The following is a 14,860-nucleotide window of genomic DNA, read 5'->3' as shown; positions in this document are numbered from 1 at the left end:
CTGGCAAACCTGCTGTTCATACTAGACTAAGAGTCCCTGATATGGAGTCCATCAAGTGTTTTTAGAAAGTAGGCAGGACCACATAGGTCTTTTGTCCAGTGATGCTGGATTGGCCACTGGTGATGTGATTGGCTGTGCAGATTTTTTAAAATATTGATTTGGAGGCAGCATAGAATTACAGCCAACTGGATCCTAGCAATGGTCCATCTAATCCAGCACCCTGACTCACAAGAGTGCCTAACCAGTTCCTCTGGCAGGTCAACAGGACAGAGGCCAAGGCCTTCCCTTGATGTTGCCTCCTGACATGAAGATTCAGAGACTGTCTCTGAACCTAGAGGTTCCCTTTAGTCGCCATGGCTAGAAGCCACTGGTAAGATTTATGGAGGTTAGGTCCATCTAATCCTCTTTAAAGCAGTTTATTAGTCATCAATATATTCTCTGTCTGCAAACTTAAATGGACTCCGGGGAATGGTAGAGGACAGGAAGGCCTGGAGGATAATTGTCCATGGGGTCGCGATGGGTCGGACACGACTTCGCACATAACAACAACAAAATATTCTCTGTCAGTGAATTCCACAGTATAACCACTGTAAAGAAGTATTTCCTTTTGCTGAATCTACAGCTCATCAGCTTCACTGGATGCCCTCAACAGCCACCACAGCGCAAGGATCAATTTACTGGGTGACTGAAAGATGCAACAGCCATTTTGTAGCTGACTCCACCTCCTGCAGCAGCCATTTTGTGGCAGCGCCAACCACTCTTGTCACAGAACTCCAAAGCTGCCTGCAGGCTCTAAAAGTCTGGGGACTAGGGCTCAGCATTATTACTAGAGAAACAAATTAGCACAGCTGGGGGGGGGGGGAGAAAGCTTTTCCATCCTCATTTAGCCCAGAAGGTGGCTCCCTTACTCTTACTTAGACAATCTCATTGCCAGAATCCACACCACATTAACCACAAGGATACACTACTGCAGGCTTTCTCAACCATGCTTTCATGAAACCCTGGGGTATCTTGATGGTCCTGGAGTGTTTCCTGAGTGGGTAGGAGTTAATTAATTTTTGATACATTTTTAAAAATTTGTTAAAATATTTATCAACTAACCATATATGGTCATGTTGACCTGCCCCCCCCCTTCCCAAAATGGCCAATGATGGGCCTGGGAGTGGGTGGGAAGGGGAGGGGTCTCAGGTGGTCATATACACAGCTCTGCTCCCCAACCCTATTTGCATTATCACACCACTTCTGGGGTTTTTCAAAGCTGAAAGAATGTTTCAGGGGCTTGTCAACTGTAAAAAAAAAGTTGAGAAAGGCTGCACTACTGTAATATACTCTACAGGTGTCTGATGCTAAAGGTGCAACCCAATTACTATCAGGAACAAGGTGGAGCATGTATGATACACACCAATATTTCAACCACTCAACTGAATACTGGTTATTACAAACCTTGGACCCACATTCCTGCTGGACTGCCTCTCCCACTGTGGCCCACCAGAAGCCTCGTCCAAAGCCCTTCAAAGGTGCCACTGTTCAAATGGGTAAAAAGTACATCGCAGCAGCATAAGGGTAATTATCAGCTATTCAACTATCCTCCCCCCCCCACAAGGCAATATAGTTCCAAGAAGAAAATATATTCTCATCTTATCTGAGGCAGGAAACCAAATGCCATCAGTATTCTTTTACTGTCTCAGAAGTCTGTTCCACTGTTTGACATATTTGGCAAGTTAGGAAGAGAGTTTTTATTTATTGGTATTCTTTGCTCATGTGAAGCTCCACTTCCCAAGTACAGCAGGTAGTTGGCTGGTTAGAAATGCCTAAAACAGGGGTGGCCAAACTGTGGCTCTCCAGATGTCCAGACTACAATTGCCATGAGCCCTTGCCAGCATGGTGCTGGCTGGGGATCATGGTAATTGTAGTACATGGGCATTTGGAGAGCTGCAGTTTGACCACCGCTGGTCTAAGATACGCGGCTGACCTCTACTGCAACCTAACTTTAAATGCAGCCTTCATATACATACTACAGAAAAAAAACTATTTAATTTAGGACGATTTATACTGAGATGACTATACCAGTTCCAAAAGCATGATGATTCAGTTTGAGACACATGATTCTGAAACTATTTCTGGACTGTTATCAAAAGTTAGGTGCTTAGGACAGGAGGCAATAAGTGACAAATGAAGATAGGATCCACGGCTCTGTTTGTATATCAGTGAAAGGAACAGGCTCCATCCCTACTAGCTCTATACAGATGGAGAACGTTAGGTCATTGGGTGGCCCAAATAAGCGGTCTGTAAGTGAACTTGATGTGATGTGCACCTCTCCAACTCTTTCTGACAATCTGAGATTAAAATCAGATTATCAAAGTCATGTATCGTTCCAGACCTTGGCTGGTGAGGGCAGGAATGGGCCAGCTAGCTTTTACATCGCCACTGGAACAAATAAAATGAAGTGCACATTGACTTGCAAAAGCTGCTATCCTGGAAAAGTTTTGTGGGTCTCCTTATTGGGTTTTGAATTTTGTTCTGCTGCTACCGAGTAGCATGGCACCAGAGTTTTCAAGAGGCTAGGTACCTAAGGAAAATTAAGTTTTCCCTTTCTGCAGTACTTGTTAGCCCCATTCTTTCCTAATTTATTCCAAAATAATAATGGAAAGTGTATCCCGTTACAATGAGCGTCCCAAACAGATAAATGGACACATTCCAACAATTTTCTGTATGAGCCCCATGGAAATAAAAAGAGCATGTTTTTGTCCATGGGTCGCTCATTCAAAGGTCTTGCTTCAGAGAATTATTAGTGGAATGTGGCCAATGAGCTTCAGTAATCACTGCAACACCTCTATAATAATGTTAATATTTCATGAACAGTTCTTCCATCTCACTCAGTCCCACCCCCCCAATAAAGACACATCCAATAGTATGTTGAAAAGACGTGCTCGTCATTCTTAATAAACAACTAGCGTAAGAATACATAAGAGAAACAGGGTGGTATCTTTATATGATACACAAGTGTATGTTACAAGAATTCCATCAGGCACAGAAGCCTCAAAGTTTTAAGGCCTCAACATCAGGCCAAAAAAGTATGGTAGTTTGTACTTAACATCTAAAAATGTCACTTAAGGTCTTAATAGAAACTGATTCTTCTTCTTCTTATAAATCATAATTGCAGTTCACTCTCCTCTCCCCTCCAGGACGCGTCAATGTCTTGAGCACAAGAAACCTGCCCCTCTGTCAGTCAGGCAGATATCCACTGTTTCCTGCTCCTTCCAAGGTGCATGAGCTCCGCGATATTACAGCCCAGTCAGGCCAAGTCTCTCAATTAAATCCCCCCTCCCCACTTCAAAAGATTCCCAAAGTCAACCTACAGCACCTCACGTCTCCCAGAGAAAGAATGCAGCCTCAGTTCATCCAGAAGGCTGATGCAGTTGGGTCAGATACACGATGGGGAGGGTTCTCTGTTTAAACAGAAGAAGCCTAAAAGGGCTTCATAACTACACCAATTAAAAAAAAAAAACTTAGGCATCTCCTTTAGTGTAAAAGGCTGAACAGTTTATCCTGGCCTCATCGCCCCACCCACCCACTCCCACCCTCCTTCCGAGCTGGCAAGGATGCTTAGTGCATGGTGCTGACATTTGCCACAGCAATAGCTTCCTGGATCTCTCGTATCACCAGAATCCGGGTGAGCATCTGCTCCATTTGCTCTCTGCTGATTGGCTGGATGGAATACCAGATAGGGCTGTTGGGAGCCACCACTGGTTCAGGAGTCAAATAGAATGTGTCATTTCGGCCTTTCACACTCTGGGGGCTGCAGGGGGGAAGCAAAAAAGAAGTAAGTAGTTATGCTGATAACTGCTCTTTTTCTATTCCTTTATCTTCCCCCAAAACATTAAAAATTCCAATAAATACAACAGAACCACCAATTAAATTAGCCATTGGCTGCCCAAGTTCTTAAGAAAAATTCTGCATTACGTTTTCTTTTAAATAACACAGAAGCCCCTCATACTGTCTCCTAACAGGCCATTTCACAACACAGGCAGCTATAGAAATTGCACCAGCCAGGGCAGTAAATGGTCACTTACCTACCTACATGAAAGGATAAAGATGCCATGAGGGATGATATTAGGAGAGGTGGTCATACAGGTAAGACAGTCATGAATGACTTTAAAAGGTAATAACTGCCACCTTAAAAATTTAATAACTATCACTTTTAAAGCAGCATTTTTTTTAGATTAAGAGATCAGACAGAGCTTTTCAGGACACAAGCTCCAGTGCTTACACTACTCTGTCTTCCTACAATTTTCCTCTATCCTGTACTTTTTCTTCCTCCTCTTTTATCTCAGCCTAAGTGATATATAGTTAATACATCTGAAATGGTAAAGTGTGGATGCAGAGGAAATGCAAAACCCCAGGTTTAGCATGTAATACATTGCCAGCAACTCAGATTTCACAGGACTTTGAGAACCAAAGAGAAACCAGAAAATTAGTTTTATTTTTTTTTTAAATCACTCTTCTATATGTGCATACAAACAGGTGGACTTTTACCATGTGTCTGCTTCACAGTCCTCTGATGGGAAAAAGGAAGCGTTCCAGCCAAGTCATGAGGTAGTAATACCAGACTTGTATGTCACCTGCACCAAAACTTTCATACAAGTTCCTCCTAGAAAACTAGCTCTATATTGAAATTACTCTTTACATAATGTCTATCGCAAACATTATAAGTATTCAAATGCGCCACACGCATGTTCAAATTTCTGACACTGTAATGGAACAAAGTTGCAGTGGGATGTTCCAGATTAGAGGAAGAAGCCATGCAGTGCACAGAAGCTCAAGCATCTGAACAAAGAAGCTCCCTGCAGATGTTGCCTACACATTTTCAAAGCGCCTCAAACGTTAATGCTTATGCAAAAGCCTCTTTGAACCTAAAGGATTCAAATTATATACACCCAACCACAAAGAACTAGAGAATATGAAACTCGGAAAGTGTTTTAACATTAATACAAAGATGGGGAATTTGCTTTTCCCTCCTGTAGGTTTCATTTGCTTTTAAACTATGAACGTTGTGGATTTTTTTTGGGGGGGGGGAGGGGATTAGAAGCTAACTCACAGCTTCAAAGATCAAGATGGCTGTAAGTAGCCTGGTCTTGAACAGGTGACCAACAGCGACCAACAGACAAACTGACTGCTGCCAGCAAACAGCATGTGAGTTGAGATGTTTGGCCACCCCTGTCTCCAACAGCCATTTCATTCTGTATGTTCACTTTCTGTCTACATACACAATCCAAACAGTGACTAGGTACTAGCCTCTCAAGTGGCTACTATAAAGCGTGCCAGCAAGCAACCATTTTTATCACTGCACCCACGCTTTTTGCAGCCATCACATCATTTTACTTCCCAGATTACCCAAGCTCCTGTATTTGACCTCGTTTCCCACACTGTGACACTTTGTAAAGATGTAAGATATGAAGTGGCACTTCTAGAGAGTGTCAGGGAAAAAAAAAAAACAGAAAGAAAGAGGGTTCTTGTACAAATAGATGAAGTGCATCACTGTCATGTCTTTATCAGACGTGTCACAGTACACTTGCAAGATGAAAGTGGCCTCAAAATGAATTGTTAAATCTGAAGGGAAAGAACATTGCTACGTAGTTATTTTGATGAAAGCAGAGTAATTGCTGATACTGTGGCTTGCGTGAGCGGAGCAGAAAGTGTGTCATGACTATTTCCTATTAGGTGAACAATCCTAAACATAAGCAAGCCTCAGGTTATTCATGGAGCTCATTCTCAAGAAAGCATCCTTAGGACTGCAGCATTTGTTCTCTCCACACAAACGTAGGGGCCCAAGGGACAATAGATGGATAGCTGAACGTAAGATACTTGGTTAGCTAAATCACACAAGTGTGCATAAACTAGAACACACAGCCAGCTAGATTTCTGTGGTTTTGGCCAGCAGTGACAGGAGTACTTACCATTTGAAGAGGTAGAAATCATATAGTTTTATAGGACACCTTAAAGGATTCTCTGGGTTCTCAGTCTGCTCTGCATACATGTCATCTGTAACTGTAAATCAATCCCAACAGCGAACATAAGAGTTGGTTACGGTATAACCATTACAGCAGGACATAAGCAGAAACCGCAAAAAGAGAAAGTAGTGAACAAATATGTGGAAAATGCAGTTATCTATTATTGCATTTACTGATGTACTATACTTTTTAAAAAATTCACTATTCTCAAGCTTTGTAATCCACTGTCTGCTTTGTTATAATGCTCTTTTTTCATTCTCTTCTAATTCTAATCAGCCTAGAGTCTCAGCAAGAAAGGGAGACTAAATGAAGTAAATCAATACAGACATCCATGGGTTTCTTGCTGCACATGAACATCTGCTGCATTAACTTAAAGGAGAAAACTTCCTTTGCAACCAGTGCTCTTTGGTTTGGTTCATTTACAGCCAAAGCAAACCTTCTCAGTCTTCCACTCAGTTCTCAGCCTAGCTAGTAAAAATCCAAACAAATCCAGGAGGATAACGTTTTACTATCTTTGCCTGAATCGATAAGTATAAAGGTAAAGGTATCCCCTGTGCAAGCACCGAGTCATGTCTGACCCTTGGGGTGACGCTCTCCAGCGTTTTCATGGCAGACTCAATACGGGGTGGTTTGCCAGTGCCTTCCCCAGTCATTACCGTTTACCCCCCAGCAAGCTGGGTACTCATTTTACCGACCTCGGAAGGATGGAAGGCTGAGTCGACCTTGAGCCGGCTGCTGGGATTGAACTCCCAGCCCCATGGGCAAAGCTTTCAGACGGCTGCCTTACCACTCTGCGCCACAAGAGGCTCTAAAACAAATCCAGGAGGATAAGGTTTTACTATCTTTGCCTGAATCCATAAGTATGGAGAGGCCAAAAATGCTTCTAAATAGACAGGAAAGTAATTCAGCAGCTGTGCCCCTCGCAGGACTTGAATTTAAGGACTGTGAAACAATGTCAGCATTTGTGGAGTTCTACTCCAACTCCCAGAACCAGGGATCATAAAGCCACACACAGGGCTGATGGAGGCTGGAGTGGGGAAGGGAAGCATCATCCTGTCTATATCTTTTGTCTGCTGTGGAAAAGGCAGTAAGAAAGCCAGTGCAGCCCCTCAACCCACATGACTGCTAGTCCACATAAGTCCTGTGACTTACAGAAATTTAGTTATCAGGATCAGAAGCACAAGACTGGATGTTGTCAAATACATTTAATTTACATGCAATTTCCTCATTTCATAAATATGTCAACATTTTAATTAAAATGACCAAATACTCCTAATGATATCTAAACAAATACCTGAAACGAACACAATGAAGTCTGTGTCAAAGTATTTATGTCATCAGAAAATGGAGGGGAGGGGGCAGCACTATTAATAAAACAGGTACTTGAAAACTGACCATGTTCATAAGAAAGATGGTACTCCAAGAAAGCAATTCAAAACCAAAAAGGGCTTTCAGTTGGGATCATCAGAAACTCCTGAAATTGTGCCAGCAGCTCCACATGTTACTAGCTCCATGCCCATCTGTTTTGCCAAAAGCTCTTTGCAACTGGGTTCAAAGTATAAGCCCTTCCCATGCTCACCGAGGCCTATCTGGCTCTGTGTTTTATAACGAAAGCCATTTTTTAACCCTGAGCAGTGTTTTAAAAGCCAACAAAAACAAACCAACATGAGTTGCCATTTCATGCAAGATGACTCTTTTCATTTTAGTTTCTACCTTTCTGTCCTGCCTGGTGTATGCCAAGAGCCTTCAGATACCGGATACTTGTACTCTTATCCTTGGGGTTGGAAGGATTCTTCTTAGTCTGCCTCAAGACCTTTGAGAAGGCCAGCTTCATATGCTGGTCTACTGTTTTCAACAAGAAGTATCTGAGCAGCAAGCGGAGAAAAAAAGACACACACATACACACCTGACAGTTAAAGAGGCATATTAAACTTTATGGACTTTTTCCAATGCAGGGAAATAACCCGAGTTAAACTCATCACCATCCAAGTTTTGATAGTGCTTATTTTAGCAAGCTATTTATTCAATAGACTAGTTTCAAAGCCCCTTTATAAAAAGGGGTTTTGAAAGGGGGGTTGCCTTGTGCGGCGGTCTGACGCTGCGCGAGGCGCTTCGCGCCTCCCGCAGTGTCAGACCGGCAAGGAGGGAATCCCCAGCAGCCGCGCTTCGCGCGACTGCTGGGGGTTCCCTCGGGCAGCGGTCTGACGCTGCGCGAGGCGCTTCGCGCCTCCCGCAGCGTCAGACCGGGAGCAACTGCGAGCCGCGCTGCGCGCGGCTCGCAGTTGCTCAGCCTGGGAATCGGAGGGACCAATCGGCAGGTGCTTCGCGCCTGCCGATTGGTCCCTCCGATTGTCTGTTGTGAGGAAGGGTCCAACCCGGACCCTTCCTCATCACGGACAAAGCCCACCTCTAGGGGGCTTAACGAATTATACAGTCCGTGGCGCCCGTGGCGCCACGGGCTGTTTAAAGATGGCCACGGCACTTTACTGATGACGTAGTTTATTCAGCCAAAGGTTTCATAAGCAACAGTTCTGCTTAGATGGGTACAATGTGAATGGAAAGGTAATCAGACCAATTAATGGACAGATACATCTGCTAGTTGCCTCAATAGTTAAATGGGACCTCCATGTTCTGAGGAAGTGTACCCAAGCACCAGACATTCTGAGCGAGGGAGGGTCACCATCACACACTACACATGAGCTTCCAGAGCCATTGAGAGAAATCAGTTCTAGGAACAGAATGCTGGACTAACTAACAGTGTTAATAGTGTTGGACTAGGATCTGGAAGATGAAGGGTCAAATCCCCACCATGCCACTGAGACCAGTCACACTCAATCTAATTTATCCTTTAGGTCAGGGGTAGTCAAACTGCGGCCCTCCAGATGTCCATGGACTACAACTCCCAGGAGCCCCTGCCAGCAAATGCTGGCAGGGGCTTCTGGGAATTGTAGTCCATGGACATCTGGAGGGCCGCAGTTTGACAACCCCTGCTTTAGGTTATGAAGATAAAATGGAGGAGAGGAAAACAATGTATGCTGCTTTGGGCCCCATTAGGGAGAAAGCTGGAGTATAAATGTAAAAAAATTAAGTCAGTAATGATTAATACTTCTATGGTACTTTAAAAGAGTTCAAACAGCTTCACACAGATTACCTTAGAAGTACCTGCAACTACGGTATCAGTATTATGCCCAAACTGCAGTTTGAGGATTAATGCTGAGAGTAAGCAAAATGACCAAATCTGGGAGATTTCAGGGTCATAGCTTCCACAGCAACTACGCAACACAACACTACTTGTGCTTTAGCCTAGTTCAGCAAGGACATTTCAGTTGACGTGCGTGCAGACACACAAGAGTTCACTAGCCGCTTCATTTCAAGTAATTGCAGAAGTTCCAGCAAGGAAATTTCCCCAGTAGTACATACTTTGTGTTAAAGAACATCAGAGTAGTCAGCAAGGTTGCAGGGGAATGAGCTCCCAGCTGCTTGCACTCCCACAACATCTCTTCTGTCACATGACTGGGAAGAACGTAGCCTGTGAAGACCAGAAGACAGTGCTAACAAAATATGAAAGCCAAGAAACATTTCCAACCAACAACCCAAGATTCTGTAGAAGACAGGAAAGCAGACTAAATTAGGGTAGAGCGCTTTGGTGTGGTTCAGCCATCTCGGCAATCACCAAAGCAGTGCATAGCAGGCCAGCGGCGCAGCGGCGGTGGTGCCAGCTGGTGATCACCAAGGTGGCCAAAGCACTCACCCCTATACTGAATCATCTTCCAGTTGCACAGCAGTCTGCTCAATGATAATCCATAATTCAAGACGCTAGAACACTTAAATCTCAAATTTTGCCCAACGGCATCAAATCAAGCCAGCCATTGATATTTCTCCCAAAATTTTAGTACGTAATTGCTTTCAAATGCTTTACATTAGCGGTCCCCAACCTTTCTGAGGTCAGGGACTGCCTCCGGGGGTGAGGGGAGAGCCAACGGCCCGGCAGCTGCATGCAAACACACACACGCAGTTGCCACGCATGCATGTTTTCGCCACCAGGGGGCGCATGCACATTTGCAGCGCCGGCTTGCTAGGGGCCACGCCTGCCTCTTCCCTTCCTTCTCGCTGTGTGTGGGAGGGGGAGGCAGGTGCGGCTGCCAGCGGCCTGGCACCAGGCTGCGGACCGGGGGTTGATGACCCCCGCTTTCCATTATCCCTTATAACAATACTGCTAGCATTATTCTCATGGTTAAGAATATGAGTTATCACCAGTGAGAGGAAGAATACAGCTCTGCTATGTGGACAGCTGTCACTCAAGATTGGTTTGACTGAATGGGGTGCACAATTTGTACGTACCTATAGCCAACTCTATCCACACCAAATAACACAAGCCTATACGTCACGTTATAAATCAGTGTAACTAAAAAGGGGCAATATGAATAGCTCAGCTGTAGCTTTTGAGATTTGTACCCTTTGCAGAAAAGGAGGAGCAATCAAGAGTTTGCAGATTTAGAATCATAAGCGTTGGAAGGGGCCATATAGGCCATCTAGTCCAACCTCCTGCTCAATGCAGGATCAACCTAGAGCATCCATAATTTGATTCAGAACTCCGTATCTGCTTTTAAAGTATACTTGCCCAATTAAAGAGCATTTTTCAGTAAACGCTTTCTGGGGGACTTTCTAACTACAACCAGGTTTAAGCTGCGAGCACCAAAGCCTGTCTGTTAAGACTCTTACCAAGAGGAGTAAGTCGGGGCTGCACATCCTTGAGAACTTCATGTAACCACTCAGTGAAGCGTATGTAATACAGATCAGAGAAAATGTCATCCACTCGCCCATTTTCAAATAGATACTGCAAGAAAGAGAAACACAGACCGATAAATTTATCGGCAATCTTTTCGGCTCTCAGTCCTTCATTAACAGGATGGAGGAGTTCCTATTAAGCAATGAAAACTCTATGTCTGTATATGCCTTTGATACCCTTGTAGAGAGATTCCAACAGACTCTAAGAGGCATAAGATCAGCATCAAGCAAGGACGCATATGGCCATTCTAAAATCTGGTTTGATCAGGAGTGCAGGTCCCTCAAAAAAAAACCACTGAGATGTCAGCACCCCTGTTATAGGGTTAACCCTAAAGGTAAAGGTAAAAGTAAAGGTATCCCCTGTGCAAGCACCGAGTCATGTCTGAACCTTGGGGTGACGCCCTCTAGCATTTTCATGGCAGACTCAATACGGGGTGGTTTGCCAGTGCCTTCCCCAGTCATTGCCGTTTTACCCCCCAGCAAGCAAGCTGGGTACTCAATTTACCGACTTCAGAAGGATGGAAGGCTGAGTCAACCTTGAGCCGGCTGCTGGGATTGAACTCCCATCCTCATGGGCAGAGCTTCAGACTGCACATCTGCTGCCTTACCGCTCTGCGCCACAAGAGGCTTAACCCTATAGGGACTCTAATAATGGAAACAGAAACACAGTAAGATGAGAGAAACTCTTCTCAAGGCACTTTCTCACTCTGGTATCATTTGTACTCCAAATTGAAAAACAAAGGCAATTCACACAGGAGGCTCAGATTACAATTCTCTGCCAGAGAATCCATAAGTCATGGCTGACTTACAGAGACCCATGGGATTTCCAAGGCAAGAGACATTCAGAGGAGGTTTGTCCTTGCCTGCCTCTATGTCATGAGCATGGTACTCTTTGGCAGCCTCCTTTCCATATACTAACCAGGGCAGACACTGCTTAGCTTCCCAGTTCTGACAAGGTCAGGCTAAGCTAGGTTGGAGTATCCAGGTTAGGGGAAATAATACCAGAACCACCTTTTCCCCCCAGCAAACATTAAGAAGAATTTCCTGACAATTAAAGCACTTCTTCTATGAAACAGGGGTCCTTGGAAGGTGCTGGGCTCTCCTTTGGAGGTTTTTAATCAGGGGCCCGACACCCATATGACAGCACTGCTGATTTGATGAAGCATTATGAATTTAGTAGACCGTGAGAGTAAGAGCAGGTAGGGATGAGCCAGTGCTTGGCTCTTGTGGCCCTTGGTTATATGGCCACGGTAACACCGATTGCCACTTTGGTGTCAAGAAAGAATTGTCCCCCAGGCCGGGGATCCTGAAGGGTTTCTGTCCTACTCTAAGCATAGAGCAGGGGTCACTGAGAGGGTGTGTGGGGTAGCTGTGAATCACCTGCACTGCACAACAGGTCGGGACTAGTTTACACTTGAAGGTACTCCTTCTAGCTCTGTTTTCTATGTTGCTATACTGTCTTGAAAAAACAAACCACCACAGCTTCACACCAAAGAACCTCTGGTGCCAGACGTGTAAGAATCTTTCAGGTGACAATGTCTGTTGCTACCTTCTAGCCCGCTCGATAGTCTGCAGTAAAAGCTTCCATACCTTTTGAATGCACAGGAAGATATAGTAAAGAACGTCCGGATCATACGGCTCGCCTTCGCTGTTGCGAGCTTCGCGGGTCATTAAGCACAGCCCGTAATTCAGTTCAGCTACAGCTGAAGATATAAGATCCTCTTGAAATCTCAACAGCTGGCGCCCTGCAAACCACAGCACAAAAGAACACTAGTTGACATTTTTCAGCAGGTCTGTTTTTCTCGGCCTTAATGAGTCATTCTTTTCCTCTTCTGCCACCCGTCCCATTGAGCCTGCCTGGCCACTCTCAAACGGGATTCTTTCCAGAAATAATTCACTCTTAAAACTATCCCACTCTGCAAAGGATTAAAAAACAACAACCCAAGAGCAGAAAACTGGGCACTAATGCAGGTTTTGCATGTAAACATAAAAAGGTAAAGGTATCCCCTGTGCAAGCATGTCATATCTGACCCTTGGGATGACGCCCTCTAGCGTTTTCATGGCAGATTCAATATGGGGTGGTTTGCCAGTGCCTTCCCCAGTCATTACCGTTTACCCCCCAGCAAGCTGGGTACTCATTTTACCAACCTCAGGAGGATGGAAGGCTGAGTCAACCTTGAGCCGGCTGCTGGGATTGAACTCCCAGCCTCATGGACAAACAGCTTCAGACAGCATTTCTGCTGCCTTACCACTCTGCGCCACAAGAGGCTCCAAGTAAACATAAGGCAACACAATTTTACCATCTTATAGGCATTTTCCACACTAAAGAAAGCCCAAAAGCTATTCCGAGTCCTCAGGATTCAGTAGTCCAAGAAATCCCAAAGCCGCAAAACAAAGGTCCTTTGGTTCAAAACACAGAGAAGGGTGCTGCTGTGTGGAATACTTACTGCCAATGGGTGCAAGCCTGTTCTGCGACTCTTTCTCCAGTTCTGCATTTTTAGTCTGTGCCCAGCTCTTCCACACTTCCAGTCCCTCCTCTGGCTTGAGAGATTGTGGAAGCAGGAGTTCGGGTGAAGGCTGAGGCTGGGGTTGCTGCTCAACTTCAGCAACCTGAACAGTTTGAGCCTGTTGAAGAAAACCACTTCTAATTATATAAGAGCTAGCAGAAGTGTTTAAATACCTTGTGTCATTTGTCGTCTTAATAATACCATCCTCCAAGAAGAAGGGTACCATTCGACATTGTTGAACAGTTGATAAAGGCTTGCTCTGTCTGCACACCAGTTCTAAGGCTCATTAGCTGCCAATGTGGATTTGCCACATTGTGAATGGAAATTACTACTAGCTTGTGCAGCATCTCTCGCATTCATGGTGAACAAGTCTGCTGAAGCTGAAATGAAAAGGTATCAGCCTAGATATGAAAATCACTTATGCACCAACAATGTGTGCGCTAAAGAGGCACACAATGCAATTTCTCAAAACACAAAAGGTATTTGCTAAAGCTACGTAAATGAAACACAGAAATTAAATGTGATTTCTCCCTTTCCACAAGTGGATCTTCCACACCCCCACATGACTAACTAGATGTGAGAAAGTAACCACATTTTTGCAAGATGACAGAGGATATACTCAGATTCAAAACCAAAGTTATAACATAAATCTACTCTGGCCAAAAGATTACTCCATGCTTCCTCAACCAGCGTATTGTGAAACACCGGGATTTCATGACAGCCCCAGAAGGGTTTTGCCGATTGGGTGGGAGTCAATTTTTAATTAAAAATTTTAACAGTGATATGACCATACATGGGTCATGTCAAACCCCACCCCCAATGGCCAATGATGGGCCTGGAGGGGAGGGATGGGCCCTGGCCATACAAATCCTTGCTGGCTGAGGCTTGATGCACATGGTAGCAACAGGAGTCCAGAGGTTTAAGTACTGTGGGCGAGGGGTAGTGGCATAGGCCTGCCCCGGTCCTGTTTCTGCAGGCTCCCTTTGGTGAAGGAAAGCAAACTGGTAGCTAGCCCAGAGTACAGGTATGGTTCTGTTCACAAATCGTTTGAAACTATTTCTGTGCTGACACTTCCTGTGCCTGGGAGCAGCCTGGTGGTGTCACCTCCAGTGGGAATGTCTGGGTGATGTCACTTCTGGTGACATGTGACTTCCAGGGGTGTGGCAAGAAGGTAAGGTATGGCCTGCTGACATCTCTTTCAGGGTTTCTCGAAGCCTGAAGAATGTTACAGGGATTTCTCAACGGTAAAAGGCTTGAGAAAGGCTGGCTTAGTCTGCTGCTGCAACAACAAAAACACCAAAGACTACAATCTGTATCCCTGCGAAATATTTTGAAATAGCATGGATGAAAAGATTGCCCTCAGCTGGGAGAAACCGGACTACAGCTTTAGATAACAATTGCTTAGAAAATGCATGTTCTTAAGGTCATTGTGCCTTCAGTTAGCCAGCATCTCCAGGGCAACTTTCCAACAAACAGCACCCGTACAATAAATCTTTGTGCCTATGTGTAGCATGCTGTGAAGGGGCCATGACAATCATAACAATCTGACTTTCA

The 14,860-nt window shown here is 44.7% G+C and overlaps 1 protein-coding gene across 6 annotated transcripts in view; it reads right to left on the bottom strand.

Annotated features, from left to right (window-relative positions):
* Positions 1–2,911: 2,911 nt before the first annotated feature.
* Positions 2,912–14,860, bottom strand: part of QRICH1 (glutamine rich 1) — a 37,533-nt gene continuing 25,584 nt past the window's right edge. For all 6 annotated transcript variants that reach the window (XM_077324921.1, XM_077324923.1, XM_077324920.1 and 3 more), the window contains exons 4-10: positions 13,247–13,424; positions 12,390–12,544; positions 10,734–10,848; positions 9,432–9,540; positions 7,725–7,876; positions 5,958–6,048; positions 2,912–3,799 (exon numbers count right to left, since the gene is read on the bottom strand). In XM_077324921.1, coding sequence (XP_077181036.1) covers positions 3,607–3,799; positions 5,958–6,048; positions 7,725–7,876; positions 9,432–9,540; positions 10,734–10,848; positions 12,390–12,544; positions 13,247–13,424 — 993 coding nt within the window. In that variant the 3' untranslated portion in view covers positions 2,912–3,606. The remainder of the gene's footprint in view (positions 3,800–5,957; positions 6,049–7,724; positions 7,877–9,431; positions 9,541–10,733; positions 10,849–12,389; positions 12,545–13,246; positions 13,425–14,860) is intronic.

Source organism: Paroedura picta, chromosome 3 (assembly GCF_049243985.1).
Source record: "Paroedura picta isolate Pp20150507F chromosome 3, Ppicta_v3.0, whole genome shotgun sequence".
Classification (NCBI taxonomy): Eukaryota; Metazoa; Chordata; class Lepidosauria; order Squamata; family Gekkonidae; genus Paroedura; species Paroedura picta.
The sequence above is the reverse complement of the archived record's forward strand: the minus strand, read 5'-3'. Positions and strand labels throughout refer to the sequence as shown.